At 38.2% G+C, this 16,701-nt stretch overlaps 2 protein-coding genes across 15 annotated transcripts in view; both read right to left on the bottom strand.

Annotated features, from left to right (window-relative positions):
• The window catches only part of Wdr62 (WD repeat domain 62), a 120,256-nt gene extending 108,117 nt beyond the window's left edge, over nt 1-12,139 (bottom strand). For 2 of the 5 annotated variants that reach the window (XM_087351273.1, XM_087351272.1), the window contains exon 1: nt 11,751-11,963. The gene's annotated coding sequence lies outside the window, so the exon portion shown is untranslated. Of the gene's footprint in view, nt 1-11,750; nt 11,964-12,069 lie in introns of those variants that run through there. The other 3 variants (XM_022070502.2, XM_022070506.2, XM_022070501.2) reach the window with 2 other exon arrangements.
• A 435-nt stretch (nt 12,140-12,574) lies between these two features.
• The window catches only part of tweek (transmembrane protein KIAA1109 homolog tweek), a 98,434-nt gene continuing 94,307 nt past the window's right edge, over nt 12,575-16,701 (bottom strand). For all 10 annotated transcript variants that reach the window (XM_087351267.1, XM_087351261.1, XM_087351266.1 and 7 more), the window contains one exon: nt 12,575-16,147. In XM_087351267.1, coding sequence (XP_087207393.1) covers nt 15,916-16,147 — 232 coding nt within the window. In that variant the 3' untranslated portion in view covers nt 12,575-15,915. The remainder of the gene's footprint in view (nt 16,148-16,701) is intronic.

Here is a 16,701-nt window from a genome sequence, read left to right as displayed (position 1 = left end):
ATTTAAGCGTAGCATCGTATAATCTTAATTACTACTATCCTGTTCGCAAATTCTTCAAACTGGAACTGCTACAATATTGTACTACAGCAGAGAAGCAGGCCTGCTAATCATTGCACAAAAAATAAATATTCCTGTTTCTTGCTTTATTTAGCTTCGCTTTTTCAGCTCAGTCAATTATACAGCGTTGAATGAGAGTTTGATGGTACATTATGGAAAAGATGCGGAACGAAGCGGTCGTGACCTGTTATTTTATTATCCTCGTTGGAAAATCACCTAAAACGTCGCTCACGGAAGTCGCACTCCTGGCCGAAAATCGAAAACTGAGCCTCCCGAATACGAAATATGCGTTAATTATTACACCGTAGCGTTCTGTCAGATAAAGCAGGAAAGATTTCCAGTAATGGAGGTTCATTAAGTGGGAAATTCACAATCCGTGCAGCTCAATCTAAACGACACTCAAGAAACCGATAAGGCTTAGTCGTCGCTTCCAATTGTATGTGCAATCTTTAAAGCTGATATTTCTTATGCTCGGTGGAAGAATACAGCCTTGTATAAAGCGAGCAAAGAAATACGTTTAAAAACATGCAAGTGCACAGAAAAGTCAGTCTAAAACAAAACACAAAAAACGTGTCTTTATTGGAAAATGAGTCCAGGGAATACACAGAGAAAACAATATAATAAGTTAACTAAAATTGTTAACGGGGAAACGAAATAATACTTTAAAGGAAATGTACCACTTGAATGCTTATAATTATATATTAAAATAATTGTCTTCCAAGGCCATTCATAGGAAAAGAGCATAATAACCAACTTTTTCATTCCATTATTTATTTAAGGGACATTCACATATGCACGCAAAGATGATACACAGACGCGAATGACGATGGCCTAGTTGATTTTCAAAAATGTTTTCGTTGTCTTGTTCAGGAGAATAGCCGAGATGTAGGCCTATTTACATTAGTTTCTTCAACAAATATACAGATTTCTGTTGGTGCAGAAAATGAGCAACCGGGAGCCTTCCCTTAAAATACATCAGTACAAACGAGTTGCCGGCAGAACCCAGCTGCAACAGATGTGCGCCAGTAGCATTGGCCTTTCAGCATGTCTCCTTAATTCACCCTAGCTGTTTCACACTTTAAACACTTTCATTTAATGATTCTACCTAGAATGACTGCCTTGTGTTAGTTTTTTTAATAAAGTAGGTCAGCCAGTAAGTAGAAGCGCAAGGTCCACGCACAATCGTTAGATCAGAGGCAAATAAGTTATCTGAAGCCTAAAACCATCGCATACTGAAATGAAACATCGTGGTCAACACCTGGCAGCAAAATGAGGCACATGTCATAAATTGATAGCCTCCCATTATTCAAAATAAAACCAATTTCCAGTCACAGACAAGATGCTAAGGTTGCCTCGTCGATAAAACGTCAGACTTGCATTCGGTAAGTACGGCCGGGGAACAGTCTCTTTGGGTTTTCGTCACACTCTCCAAACAAGTGATGGCATGTCTCGAAATGAGCACAGTCGATACCTCATGCCATTCCAACACACCGTTCCTATCGCAATTTGTGCCTTCCACATAAAATATCAGGGTGTCCGTAACAAGAAGGACGAAGAAGTAACACTCACAAGAAATATTTTCAGTTTTCGACTGGAAACATCAAAGGAAGATATCGTTTGGGATAAAGACGTCAATTTACAACAGATGGTAAAGAAACAGAACGTGAGCCGGCGAAATGGTTCGGCACAAGTCAAACCTTCGTGATCAGGGTGATAAAACAGTTGGACATCCCTTAATATCCATGAAAAGCACTCCCTAGCAAATTACCGTTCACGAATGACGGGAAATCTAAAGTAATAAACACAAGAGAAGTCCAAAATCCCTTAAGAGTATTGCCATGGCAACGGTTATAAACAACACACACATTCATTACTATTACCCCATAAGGCCCAAACTGCCTTAACAGCAAACGATCACCAACCAAGTACCACCCACCACTCGCTTGTATAGATTCAGCCGAATAAGATCCAATACAGACATAAACATCGTTACTTTTTGGAAGATTCGTGACGCAGTCTCGGAAACACGCGGACGTACAGACAGCAAACAGACTCGGTCTCTACGGCATTCGATTCATTGTACGCAGGATAAGCATACGTTGTGCACTTTGTTTTCATTTCTGGCAGATGTGAGGACGGCAAATGCGTTGCTATGGAGTCGCGGAGTACGAAGAGTCAGCGGCGAAACTCTGTCACCGGTTGCTACGGGTCGATAGCAGGCAGTAGGCACCCCATACAACGGTGCCGAGTCGGCCGGCCACACGCAATTTTCTCAGATTAGCACAATGCACGAACAATAACGGTATCTGGCCGTCCGCATATTTCACATCCAAAATACACACTGGAATCGGAATAAATTTCGTATCTGTGGCCCAACCTAGAAGCAGTAAAGCGAAATCTCAATGTAGTCCGTACGGATAACTAGGCATGTAATTCCTTTCTAACTAGAATTTATAGAACAAAACTTGCAAAAGAAATGGTTGGTTCATCGTACAAATAAGAAAATAAACATGTAGTCCAATGAAATACATTCAGTTGCGTTCGTTTGAGATTTTGCACAACTAAATGACCTCCGTGTTCATGAATTCCCACACCAATGTGTTGTTTCAGATACAAAACTACCGACCGGCAACAACATTTCGGGACACAGGAAGTGTTGGCGACAGGAAACTTGTTCAGCGTCGGACAGTGTTGACAGGGAAGATGCTCTGCAACGCTGAAGAAACTGCTGCTATAATGCAGCATTGTTGGGTGTGGCCTTTAGCCACCAAACGTTCTGTCTTCTAATGCCACCAAAGCTTACATATACTGTTGCAGTTACAGTTGCATTTTAAATGGAAATCCTGTATTTACCTTCTGTTTATAACACAGACAATGTCAATCATATCTTTTCACGTCTGCGCCTTATTTGGGAGGTGAGCGTTACCCGGTTCGAATCACGATTGAGGCACATCTTTCGAGGCTCTCCTCAGTCTCTGCATGAAAATGGTGTTTTCGTGCCATTAACTCTTTCCACGCTGGCCTATATTAAAAAATAGACTTTCTGCAAGTCTTCAGGCTTTCACGCCCGTTACCAGTAAATTTTGTTTCGCAAGTTCGGGTAATGAAACTCGCCACAGAATGTTCTTCCCCCCAATTTAACGGCCAAGTAATCTAATCGGTCTCACCGCTGCCTCGACACGTCAGCAAAATAAACTCCCAACACACAACGGTGACATCAACCCTCGAACAGGAACAAACTTAAACCTTCTGTTGGAATATTTTCATGGCAAATAAGTTTACAGATGCGGGGGAGGAGAGAACATGATTCATTCACTGACTTTCTCAGGCATGAAATAAATCCAGGTATCTCAGATGAGCCACTGCTTTTAATCGAAATATCTCGTGCGTAGCATGAAAAGGTTTACAACAAGTCACGGGCAGTTCCTTTCATAATCTTCGGGCCTCAACATTCATAAACAGGCCATCTCTCTCTCTCTCTCTCGACATTAATCACTGCAATACACAAACCAAGAACCTACGCGTCGTGACAACAAAACGAAAGACTGAAGACATGAAGATGGCTGTCTTTTAGGTTGTACCGTCGCATAGTCTGATACAAGTTTACTAACGTTTCAGAGGTTCTTGCTGCTTCCATCATCAGGTTGACTCATTATAGGCAGCAAATGTTAGTAAACTGCCAGACTACACGGCGGTACAACCCAGAAGACAACCAACTTCGTGAGAACCACTGACGACATTTGGATCAAGCACACACTCGCGGCCTGCAAGATCAAGAAGTCCAACTACTCATGGATGCGGAAAACCACAGTCTGGCAGCAAAGAGTAACAATAAAAGCACGGGACAGTACGGATAAAGGTAGAGACGTACTGTCGTGCGGTCAGCGCTCCGGAGTTGAGCAGGATGAGAAACATGATACCACGTCATCTAGCCTGCACACTGAGAATCCTTCCAGTGTCGGTGACTTCAAGTGAACAAAGAAGATCCCACGATATCGCGTTATAGATGAATGTAAGTGAAGAGCTCACGGCTGTGGCTGCACAAAATTGCCAGGTAACCTCAAGACCATGGATTAGCATTCGATCTACTATACAACCCTTACGACAACAGAGTTGCAACGTACGATGATATGAAAGAAAGTGGTGGTGACGCGGACACAGCACTCATGAGTTCAGGGAACGGCCAGCGTACACTTTTTTCTTCTGTAGAGCAGAAAACACGAGGTTACCTCCCGAAAACCTAAAACGTTACTGCTCGGTACCCCAATCTTGTGACAACGCCAACTTGCCCTAAAATGTGTAACCCTAAGGGAAGATACAATCTGCCCAAAAGGCTAAAGCGGAGAAAGAAACTCAAATACTTCAGGATGACGGGATGTCAATTTTGGTCCCAATGGGCGAAGGTAAAGAAGGGAAAAGGAAACACCTAAAAAAGATCGAACTGAATGTGGATGGTCTCCAACACGAGACTTTCTGACCGAAAGCCAGAAGAGGTTCACTCCTTCGTCGGTTCTAGTGTCTAGACTCTAGAAGAATGACTGACGCAAAAATAAAACTTTCGGATAGTTCAAAGGAGCTTTTTCAGGTCATAAGAAATCCAGTGTTCGTGCTAAAACCCTGCCTCCATACAGGTTTGCCCATTTCCCAGAACAGGAGCAAGACATATTCAAACAAAAGCTCACAAGCTGAAAGCTTTTCTTTCATGACTTAGTTTAAATAATCGTGAAACTTCCTGCATTGTCCCTGTAAGTCAAAATTTGTCTTCAACAGAATCAGTCATCGGAATACGAAATCTCTAAAAACAAACCAAACTGAAGGCGCCTTAGTGAAATATGGGATTCTGACTGCGGTTAAGATGTCTTGTTTCTCTGGGATGTGACGTCTAGATTACTAATTACATAACGTTTCGGAGAGTCTTAGTGTCGCCTTCTTCAGCCCCCGAAGAACTGAAAATTCCTAAATAATACGCTACTGAAGTGTTTATGCATTAGGAGAAGGAGCTTTAAATGCATTAAGAGCAAGGCGAATAAATTAACCAGCTGTAACAATTTATTTAAGAACGGCATTTAGATGTCGTCTAACATAAGGCGGAATTTGCATAAACTAAATCCAGACATCCAACTTCAGTTGCGCGATTTGAATTCTTGGGGGCAACTGTTTTTTGCCGCATCCCATGTTCATGATGTTTGTTAGTTTATTTAAAAAGAAACTGAAAAAGCAGGAAATTCCTTTTAAACAGGACGAAAGTTAAACGCCCTCAACCTCAAAACTGTTAAGTCGTAAGCCAAGAAAAAACGGAATACTCGACACATTTCCACTGCTTATGAAACCGATTATTCTCATTTACTTGGGAATTCTGTGAAAGAGATTGAACCCGTCTTAATAATGTGATAATTTAAAGATAAAAAACATATTAATTACCTGCATATAAATGAGACTGTAGTTCAAATTAACTTCATTGTCCTCGTCCTCCAGCAACTTTATATCAAGTACCTACATTTACCATTCTATACCGTGTTATAAGCGAAGTAAATTTGAGCATTAAAGTAGCTATTAATAGGGCGGAGACCCAGAATAACCAGTGTTCTGTAATCATGAACAGGCAAATGGTTAGCAGACAACGCGGTTACGTTACATTGCAAAATACAAACAGCACATCAAATGTAAAAATCTGACGCAAGGAGGCGGATCTGCAATCCAGTATAAGTTAATGAAGGGCGGAGCGTTCATGTTAACCGTGTTAGCCCGGCTAACAACCTGAAACACAAACACGAAAAGCTCGCTTGTCTTACTTTCGTTATTAAGTGGTTCTCCACACACTGGAACACGGGAGATCAGAAAAAATGCATCGTTAGCTGCCGTATTCCGGTGTATGAAGTAGCACAAAATCTTGAAAGAAAGAAATACGACACTGTATTTTTCGTTTTTCAAAGTGTTAACCAGACTACCACGGCTAAGAAGGTTAACATGAACGCTCCAACCCTGGTCAACAGACTATGGGCGGATCGGTGGACAACTTTCATTAACCAGACAACTCCAGTGAGCAGAGCCCTTCTTGGAAAGGTAAACAGCAGCCTTCGCTCCACTAGCAAGAAAACTCCCACCTCTTACAGAACCCGATGTTTCATTATCGCGTTCACAAGAGCCCGCCACCGGTCCACAGGCTATAACAAACCTAGAACTGCTGGTATATCGGTAACAATCGACACTGCATTCGAAGAATACTCGTTTCAAACATCGGCAAGGTTACCGGCTATCTTGACTGAAATTTCTTTTTGAGTTTTCTCTCCGGACGGGAATGCTGAAAAAGTGCCTTCAATTTTGGACACACGCGCTCTTTAATGTACCCTGCATTCACAATCACCATCCACTTCATTCAGTCGACTTTAATCTTAAGGAAAGGCTCTTCAATACCCGAAGACTGAACGAACGAAAAAGGAAAGAAACACGTACAAAAATAAAACGTCAAAGGTACCCCTGTGCCTAAGCACCATGCCATAACGGCGAAAAGGGAACTGGAGGTAAAACTTCATTCATTCTTAACGTCGAAAATTCATGGAGATGACTAGCTTCACGTTCCGGGTACTTCACCACGGCTGAAATAGTACGCGTACTCACTGGACAGAAGGCTAGGGTGGTCCTAGATTCAGTCTGAAAGTGAAGGCAAAAGAAACATCTCCTGTTCCTTGCCAAGAATCCAACACCTGTCATCCAGTTGGTAGCGAGCCGCTTTGCCGACAGCTAACAGCTATCCCCGCCTCACAAAACCAAACAGCCAAAGCAATGTGACATTGGATTCAAAGTGCCTGACGAAAAGCGGCTTGGCAAACCCACCGAAAAATCTGTGATGAAAAGAACCATGAATTAGCGTGTTTTGACTAAGCATTGCAGTTCAGCTGTACGAGATAGAAGAACACACAACGGAAGAATCCACGTTTCACATGAGAACATTTATTTTGTCGTTTCATAATCGGAAACCGCCGGTGCCTGTCTCCATTATTACGATACGTGAAGTAGAGACTCTCAGGGTCAGTCAATCTCTACCGCTAATCTCAGCTCACTTCCGGCAAGTCTACGTAACAGCAGCAAAATTTCTGCTGGGATGAAAATCCGTCTCTCAGAGAGGATAAAGAGAAAGAATGTTCGAGAAAAAGGGAAGGATGGTTACACCAAGGAAACAAGAACTAAAAGAAGAACTGAGAAAATTAAATAAAAACTTCTACTCCGCGCTTTAATACTGTTTAGTTGATAAAAGCTAGAATGGTGATGTGGGTGGAACATCCAGCACGAATGCAGCAAACATGAAAGGCACACAGAATGTTGGTGCGGAAATCGCAATTGTGGTAATGAGTAAACATTAAGAAAGGATTTTTCTAGTATTATGATGTTTCCATGTGAACAGAACAAGTTCACGACAGAATTCAACGTCATTTTCTGTTTGTTTACCTTCGAGTTCAACGACAGGGAATCTCCTGTAACTATAAAATGTCCACAGATCTGTACAATGGAGTCGGTTTCCCAGGCGTCTGAGACCTATTTAAAACTCTCTGTCTAAATTAATACAAATTCGATCGAAACTCCACGTACTGAAATTTTGGCCACCAGAAATATTTTCGACATTGGCAAGCTAACACAGATCGATGGCGAGCACACATGCCTTTACACTCCGTTTAAATCCATTAAAATGCTGAAAATAGATAATTTCTTGTCATGCGCCAGGCGAGTAATTTCATTCCGATCAAGTTTTCAGAACTTATTAAAATAATAAATATTGCCAAGAGCGTATTATGTCTGGGGCAAGCGAGTCTGTTCTGCTGCGCCCAGGCCCCTCAAAACGCCCAAAAGCTAGTGGACGCCAGTTCACAAATATAAATGCACTGTTATCAAGAACGAGCTTTATGTAACACTATTTTCTAACCTTCACTCGGTCGATAAGAGATCAAAGACAAGGAAACAAAATTACACTATCATTTTGATGATTTAGGTGAACGTACGAAGCCAGCTGTTCTAAGAGATTGTAAGTGATGCAACGAAGTCTACACAGATTCCGCGCCTACGAAAAGAAGTGAAATTAAAATACAATTGTAAATAATAACTGATGTGAAGAAACCATGGACGTGAAGGTAGCAAGTCCATGTGAGAAGTGAGTACACAATAGTATGCAATGCCACAAAGCTTTCCTTAATAAGAATGCGTTATAGAACTTGAATAAATGTCACGACAATCAGCAAAAGACGCACAGCAGTCAGGAATCATGGCCATCTGTCTGTTGTTTATAAGCCGTAAAACCAACGAATTTAGCCTAGATACCGCTGGGAGCAATTATTTGCCATTTTTATACCTCGCTGGTCTTTAAGTTCATTTATTGCATATTCAAGACTGATTTACTGTTGACGAAATTGACACGACTGCATACTGTGATAAAATAGCTGTCCTTGTATTTCGTTGAATACAGGCTAAACCACGTCAAAAATTTTGTCAACAGACCTTAATAACAACCACATTTTATGTTACGTACCGTATCAGAAAGGTTATCAAACATTTCAAAGATCGAGCATGAAAGATGTGACGTCAAAACTAATTCCTCCCGACAACTTTTAATGCTGGGACCAATTTAAATTAAGTTAGCTGGGCGACTTTCGCGATGGAATAAGCAGGCACAGCCTCTCCATTATTCAAAATTTCATTCACTCCCTGAAAAAATACAAACACAAAAATGCGGGGGAAATCAAGCAGGAATACTGCCACATAGTTTGCACCTGTTACGCGGGTGTGCCCGTCAGCTGGGGCGTAATTACCTAAAAACCCAGACAACTACACGAGTTAATGTCCATCTGACCTGTATATTCTTGTTTGTGCAGTTCGAAAGGTCATTCCTAGTAGCATTAAACAACGCGCATACTACAAGGTTCATTGCGGAACGAAAGAATAGGCGGAAGTCTCGCCAACGAAATGCAGAGAAAGCGGAGAAGAAATTAGGGATCGTAAAGGCCAATGGTAACATTAACCACACATGAACGTGTCTTCAGGCACAAATAAATAATTCGCGTGTACTTTCAAATGCATCACTTCTCTACGACCTACAAAAGCAAGCGTGTGTTCGTTTACATCACAAATATCTAAAATTAGGTCTTACTACTAAATAAAGTCTGTATATGTTCTTAAACACACGAAAGTTTTAATTAAGCGTGTTACGTGCAAGTGAGTTACTACGAATGGCGAGTTAAACTAACGCGCTTTTGAATGGGCCAAATTCAGAACCTGTTTACAAAACACGTTCTTTGACACCACTTCATTGCTTCTTGTCATGTGCAGCCACAAGTATCTCCCTTCACAGACATTTCGCTGATATTATACTAATGAATAGAATCACAGTCGCGTTATCATCTATCAAAAAAGAACAAATCATGGAAAAACAAAATTCACCAACACATAAACATATTCATCCAAATACAAAGTGTCCAGACCTGAACCTAACGCGTGTATGGGATGTCCGTTAAATGTATTTATACTTCTCGACGCGCTGCTTGCCATTCTCTTTATACAGAAGACCCAGGTTGCAAACAAAATGGAATTATACCAAGAGCTACACACGCTCGCTTGCTCTCACACCCACACACAAATTTCTCTACCATCAATTTCTGCATTCAGTATGTCATTCACAAAATGTCAAACAAAGGAAGCAACGACTATTTACCTATCCATATTGGTTTTAATTTCACGCAATCTGTTCATAGTTAATTTCTAATATTACTGCTGTATGTGACTACCTATAGTGTAATTAAGAGAGCACTACAACAGCATGATTCAACACAGAATTATTTAATTACACTATCCAACAGCACAGATTAATACATGAACTGCAAAGGATGAAGTGGGAAAGATGAGGAAGGAAGCAACCACGGCCTATAATAAGACAAACAAGAATCTCACTGGAAAATCTGAGAAAAATCATAAAACAAGGCTTCAGTCAACTTAATTTCCACATTGTGATTCAGACCAGACACCTTCCAAGTATCAGTCAGGAGAATTACTCCTGCCCTACAAAAACCTACTTTGTAGCAACAGCACATCCAACTATTGTGTGCACAGATGCAGACTCTGTCAATGAGCAGTACACGAGCAATTACATATATCAGGTACCACCTGAGACAGTCTAGACTCAAAATGAAACTTAGAGGGATAAGGCAATAATTATCCCAGTTAATTAATATAGTGTTCACAACATTTATGATTTGAAAACTTGTCCATTCATGTTGAAAACTATCCACACATATACATATTTGAAAGACTTGAAGAAAACTGCAAACTGCTTCTCTGCTCATTTAATTCCACATGAAAAGTTATGACTGATGGATGAAAAAATTCCCCAGGCTCTATGGCATTTAATGTGTTTACATAAATTAAATGTAAAATCTGTTTCTTGTGCAACCAAGAGCATTTTGCCTATAATGCATTCCTCCCTCTACATGATCTCATCTGAGGTAAGTAGTGCCCAAATTTATACACTAAATTTATTAACCTTTACCCTCCAGAGCAGTGTTCAGCAATCTGTGTGCTGCGGCAAACTGGTGTGCCATTACAAGGTTTCTGGTGTACTTCAAATTTTGATAAGATATTATGTAGATAGAAAAAGGCAATTTCTTGTCTTTTGTAATTATAATTCATAAAAAAAACACACACACACAAAGGTTTATCATCGATAGCTTCAGTCAACACGTTCCATTTTCATATTCCTGCATTCCTAGAGGGCAGGGATTTACATGTGATACAGATTTATGGCCATGCATAGTTTCATGCCCTTCTTGTGAGGCAAAATATTAGGATGTGCCATCTGATCCTAAGCAATGGCACTTCATATCAGCACCAATTTCATTAAATATATGTAAGAAATGGCACAATTAAGTTTCAGCTATGCTGGTAGTTCTCACACATATAAATCAGTACTGCTATTTTAAACGTTTTAAAGGTACCATAGACTATATTTCTTACTATAACAACTTAAAAGTATAATATACCTTTCTACTTTTGGCACATCAAAGTATGGCACCTTACTTTCCAGAAGAGGACAAAAGCCCTTAATAATCAAGAGTTTTCATAAACTTATAGGTTCAAAATATTGTGACATTTGTAATTCTGTGCACACATAAAATGCTTAATACAAAATTTATTGCTATGGACACAAACACATGCTTTGCTTAAAGCAAGTAGTCAATAATGACAGTCAACAAATCACAGGAAAACTTATCTCTTCCTCTAATATACCATGGAAACAGTAGTATGTTTCTTAGTTGATAAGTATTGAAACATGTAAGAAAATAGTAATGTATTAGTATCACTCCACATACTATAAAACTGAAAATAGGTACTGGAACTGAATAATTTGCATCAGACCATAAGTGCTATACAAATACACCTGTCATTTAAAACATTCACCTTCCATTTACATTCATGTAAATATTCCTTTAAAAAGCCCCTATTCAAAAACAGAATTAACAGAAACGTGTTCCAACACTCAACCTTGCACTGCTAACTTTAAGCTTCGATTTCAGATTTATATTCAGCACATAAAATACTGTACCTCTTTTGTAATAAAATCAACCAGATTATAGCTGGACAACTTTAGGGGCACAAGGCATAAAGGTGGTTTCGCTACATTACTCTGCTAAACAGCAAAAATAAAACCTACTTACGTTAACGAATGAATCCATATAGAAACAGTCCTGGGCTTTTTTCACAGTTCACTTCATCACTTTATTAAATACAAAGCACACCCTCCATCATACAACTTAGAAGCCAAGGCACATACGTACATCAACCACTTTACGGACCAGCCAAAACTGAAATAATATATACGAGATCACAGATTATATCAACGTATTTTTTGATGTTAACAAGTAATAAAAGGGTTGCCAACACACTAGTGGCATTATATGTGCGATTCGGCCAGCTAATTTAACATTTAGCCTGAAGGGTTAAAATGCATGAAAATATTCTATAATTGCCCTTTACCAAAACGTCTGAAACTGCTAAATGAGGAAGAGATCAAATTTATAATATTTAATAAACAAATTCTCCTTCAGTCGGCTGATATACAACCTTCACGAATGGTAGTATGATTGACGAAACGTATTCTTCTGCCATCTACTGGCAGTATGATTAACATGCACGTGCAAAACTAACGGAGAACTCGTATTGCAATATTTTAAAACAAGATTTCCACTCACAGCACACTAATAGGTGGATTGTAACTCCTACTGCTATTGATTAATAGTACCCTGCCCTAATGTTCTGGCAATCATGTCCTTCAAATTCTACCTACTACCAGATCTATAAAAGGCTTCCACAACCTTCAAGATTCTTCATGCCATTTCCTCAAAAGTTGAAATTATACACTGCGTCCACAAAGTCCCTTCGGAATTTTGAAAAATTGTGGCGCGCAAACAAATTGGGCTAGCGGTATCTTATACCATGGTAAATATGACGGTGAAGAGACAAAATAATAAATGTCACTGCCTTATTTTGTATGCAGTCATCATATTTATTTTCCTATAATTAACAGAGCAGGTACAATGACACTTATTTATCAAACTTTCCCACTTGAAATTTGCTGGATTACATATATTTTCATCATAAAATGGAACATAACCATTCACAAACTGAGTACAGCCTTTCCAAACCTTAATTTCGAATGCTACCTTTCTACATTTCTTTCACCTCTATGACTGAACCTTCTGTATATTATTTTGCATCATTACACGGTATGTTATAACAGGCACTGACCAATGTTTTGTGGAATAATCTTAATTCAAGGGTGGGAAACATATGGGAAAACAAGACATTTTAAATATATCACAAAGTAACCAGAAATATATATGCAACAAAATTACATAACATAATATTTACATTGTTACCTTAAACAACAATCACTTGTTCTAACCTGCCTTTTCATACATATGATAAATAATTTTCTACTACTGTGTAGTTTGTTTCAACTAGCAAAATGCTGCCTTATAGATGCAGTTACCATATAAATTAGTTCCTTCACATTATCAAACAGTAAAGCCAGGATTAAAAAATAAATAAAATAGAGGTATTTCCCACAACACCATGCAATATACACAACACAAAAGAAACTTAAATAATTAGTAACTGTTGCTATAATTCTTTGCTACCCATCCAATTAAAAAGCACTAGAATTAAACAGTAATAGTAATGATGATGATAATGATAAAATATAAATATCTGATACAAAATATAAGAATGGAACAAAGAGAACTCACAGTCATATACATAACAATATTATGCTATTCAGTGATAGGGATGCTACTAAAATCAAAAGCAGCACAACCAAAAACTATTTACAGACAATACAATACAGCAAGGGATCCAGAAATCTATTTTTCTTCATGCATGTTTGAATCATTCAGTACTGTAATAGAAACTTCAATTTCCTGGGTAATTTTCCCATACTTCAAATATAACTTACAAGTACAAAACATGAGTAAATAACAATTTTGATGACTGACTGACTGACAATATCAATTTCCAGCTCAAGCGGACATAGAAAAACTCCAGCAAGTGGTCGAAATTTAAATATTTTTACAGAAAAAAATGAACACAAACTACAGTCCACAACTGTAATCTTGAGACTTGCATGGTGAGGAGGTGGGGTGAAGGAGGAAAGATAGTGTCTGCCTTTAATGCTATGGACTTACTGCATTCCTTGTAAGTCTCAAGATTACAATCGTGGACTGTACTTAAAACATGCTCAGTATCTAATAAATTAAAACAGAGCTGGAAATTTTCCAGACCATTTTGTCAATGAGATAACTTGTTGAAACTATACTTGCGAACATACCTTAAAATTACATATTATAGTAAAATTTAACTTAATATGATGCCTAAACTCTTCACTACAATTACCACATTGTAAGACTAATCTGTTAATTGTGAAATAAATTGCAAGAAATAACAACACATTACATATTTCTATAACAAGGATTTAAAAAAGGAAAGAATATGTCATAAGAATCTGAATATGTTACATATTATTCAAAATACATACTAAAGGATATACCAGTGAAACACGTACAGTGACATGTGAGGCCACATCAAAGGTAGAGGAATGTGTATGGCATCAACATATTAACATTATTGATATGTTTGTTTACCATTTTCTATCAGAGGAATACAAATCAAACTATAAGCACAAATCAGTAGCAGTATTAGAGCACATATATTAACTATACTGGAACTGACCCATAGCACACAACAAATAAATACCCAATAAACAATAAAATATAATTCTTCAATATAAGAACAAATATGATACTTTGCTCACTGACACTGAAATACCTCTCTGCAACAATTTGTAAAATAAAATGAAGAAAAGACTATTTGAAGATGATTGTCTTCTGGAAGAAACTGGCTGATGTTTCAGAGGTGCTCACTGCCTCCATCCTGATAATGGAGGCAGAAAGCACCTCTCTATTGTCTGCCAGTTTCTACCGGAATACCCGGTACAAATTCCAAAAGTGGTATAACTGTTACAACATGTGCAGAGAAAATGCTGTACTTATAGCCTGATCAGAAGCTTTATCACTGGACTAACCCTGAAAAAGGCCAAATAAGGGAACCAACAAACACTACCAAAAATCTCAAGAAACGCCAGATGGACAAAATTATGCAATGTTCAAGATATGTATGAAGTGGAAATAGACACATGAGGAATAAGGACAGGTAAGTAACATGTACAGTCCACAGTCACATGTAAATACTTTTATCTGAGTCAATAGAGTTCAATGGGTTAAAGCTCACAATGTAAGGAGGGAAGTGATTCTTGGCCAATATATCATTTCCTGTTCAGTGTTGATACCTGCTCCATATACATCCTAAACAGATTACAACTATAATATCATTAAAAGGATACAATGATTAATAACACAAGGGATGCAAATTGGAATGTTAGAGATAGTATCTTCAAGAATAAGAACTGATGCTCCAATTGTCAAACAGATATAGTAGTCATCACTTAAACTAAAAATTAAAACAACGGCTAAAAAGAAGCGAATGACAGCTGACGTATTTCTTTTCTTAGTTGGCACTGGTATTGACAAAATAAAGGTAAAGAGGTATAATTGTTTCTGATACTTCACTAAGTGCCACACAGTGCAGATATATGGGATATATTTGGGCACAGAGGTATAGCTCCGTACACTCTTAGCCTTGGTACTAGATGAAGGTAAGTGGTTTTCTTTATGCTCAGGTCATTGTATTCATCAAGAAAAGAATTCCAATACCCACTGGATATTAGGCTGGTGAAGAAGACTTCATCAATGAAGTACAAAATTATGTACAACTTCTGAAGAAATGTTTCTTAAATATGAATCATACTACCTACTACAAATACTAGGGTATTTATGACATGAAAAGTTTCAGTGAATTAATGAAAATGATATATTGTGCTTTCTTTGTGTGTAATTTAACGTTTATGCTGAGACATGCTATAATATTCTATATTTATCCCAGTGGCATTGTATTTTGTCTACTCAAAATACATGCACAATAAATGGCTCAAAATTATGATAATACTTCCAGACAGGTACACATATGTTGTCCAACGAATGTTTCCACAACCATCTGAAGATGTTTTAAAGCTATCAGAGGAACTAACATCACCTGAAAGGGCATACTTTCTGCAGCCATCAAAGAATATCAAGGGTTATTTTATTTACAAAGCCAACAGATTTTCTTATATGTGTGGCATATTACGTTACTATGTTTTGCCACGTTCATAATTAAGTATGCCTATCAATGCTAGTGCAAACATTCGATGCTTTCGGAATACTTCAATTTCTACTTCCCATCAGTCTGCTTCTTGTCAGAATCCCACTCACTTGCTTGTGGCTCCTCTCTCACTACAGTTATCATTCTAAGCATCAAGACAGCTAGCACTTTATCTAATGGATCCATAAAACCTCGTTGCATCCATTTGGGAATTGTTGTTCGAGCATGTGAGAACCCAAGTTTCTGAAGAATGTAGTCTACTCCATATGGCTCTATACTTTTGCCAGCCCAAGAAAGAAGCCTGTAAATCAATACAGCACACAAGGAAGAATTAGAAAACAAAATATTATGAGTACAGTTTAGTAATCTGTAAGTGAATATGGGTTTACATTTTTGTAGAACCCCATATCTGGAGAACTTAGTAACTTGCAAGAACAACAGGTTTGAAGAGACTGATTCTCAAACTGAACTATATGAAGGTATGAGTTTGGCAAATCCATTTAAATACATCAACTCAAAAAATAATTTTCTTTAAATAATTGATTCTGTCCCCAGTTACATCTACATATTAAACTGTAGGTCTAGTCCAGAAATGTCAGAATTCTAAATACTTTCAAACTGGGGATTAATGTTTATTGAACCCTTCCTTCAGTATAAAATCTAAAAGAATACCAAACACACTCTAGCAATTTTCCATTGGCATGCTGACACCCACAAAATATAACTTTTTAAAACAGAAAACAAAATGATACAGAATGTCATATTTCTTGGGTATAAAATCTTTCTTCCAGTAGTGGGGAGGCATGGCTATGTAAATTATTGTAGTCTGACTTGCAATACATCTTATTTTATTCT

The sequence above is a fragment of the Zootermopsis nevadensis genome, unplaced genomic scaffold, assembly GCF_977971745.1.
Source record: "Zootermopsis nevadensis isolate Lab colony 2312 unplaced genomic scaffold, Znev_1.0 Znev_ptg000018l, whole genome shotgun sequence".
Classification (NCBI taxonomy): Eukaryota; Metazoa; Arthropoda; class Insecta; order Blattodea; family Termopsidae; genus Zootermopsis; species Zootermopsis nevadensis.
The sequence above is the reverse complement of the archived record's forward strand: the minus strand, read 5'-3'. Positions and strand labels throughout refer to the sequence as shown.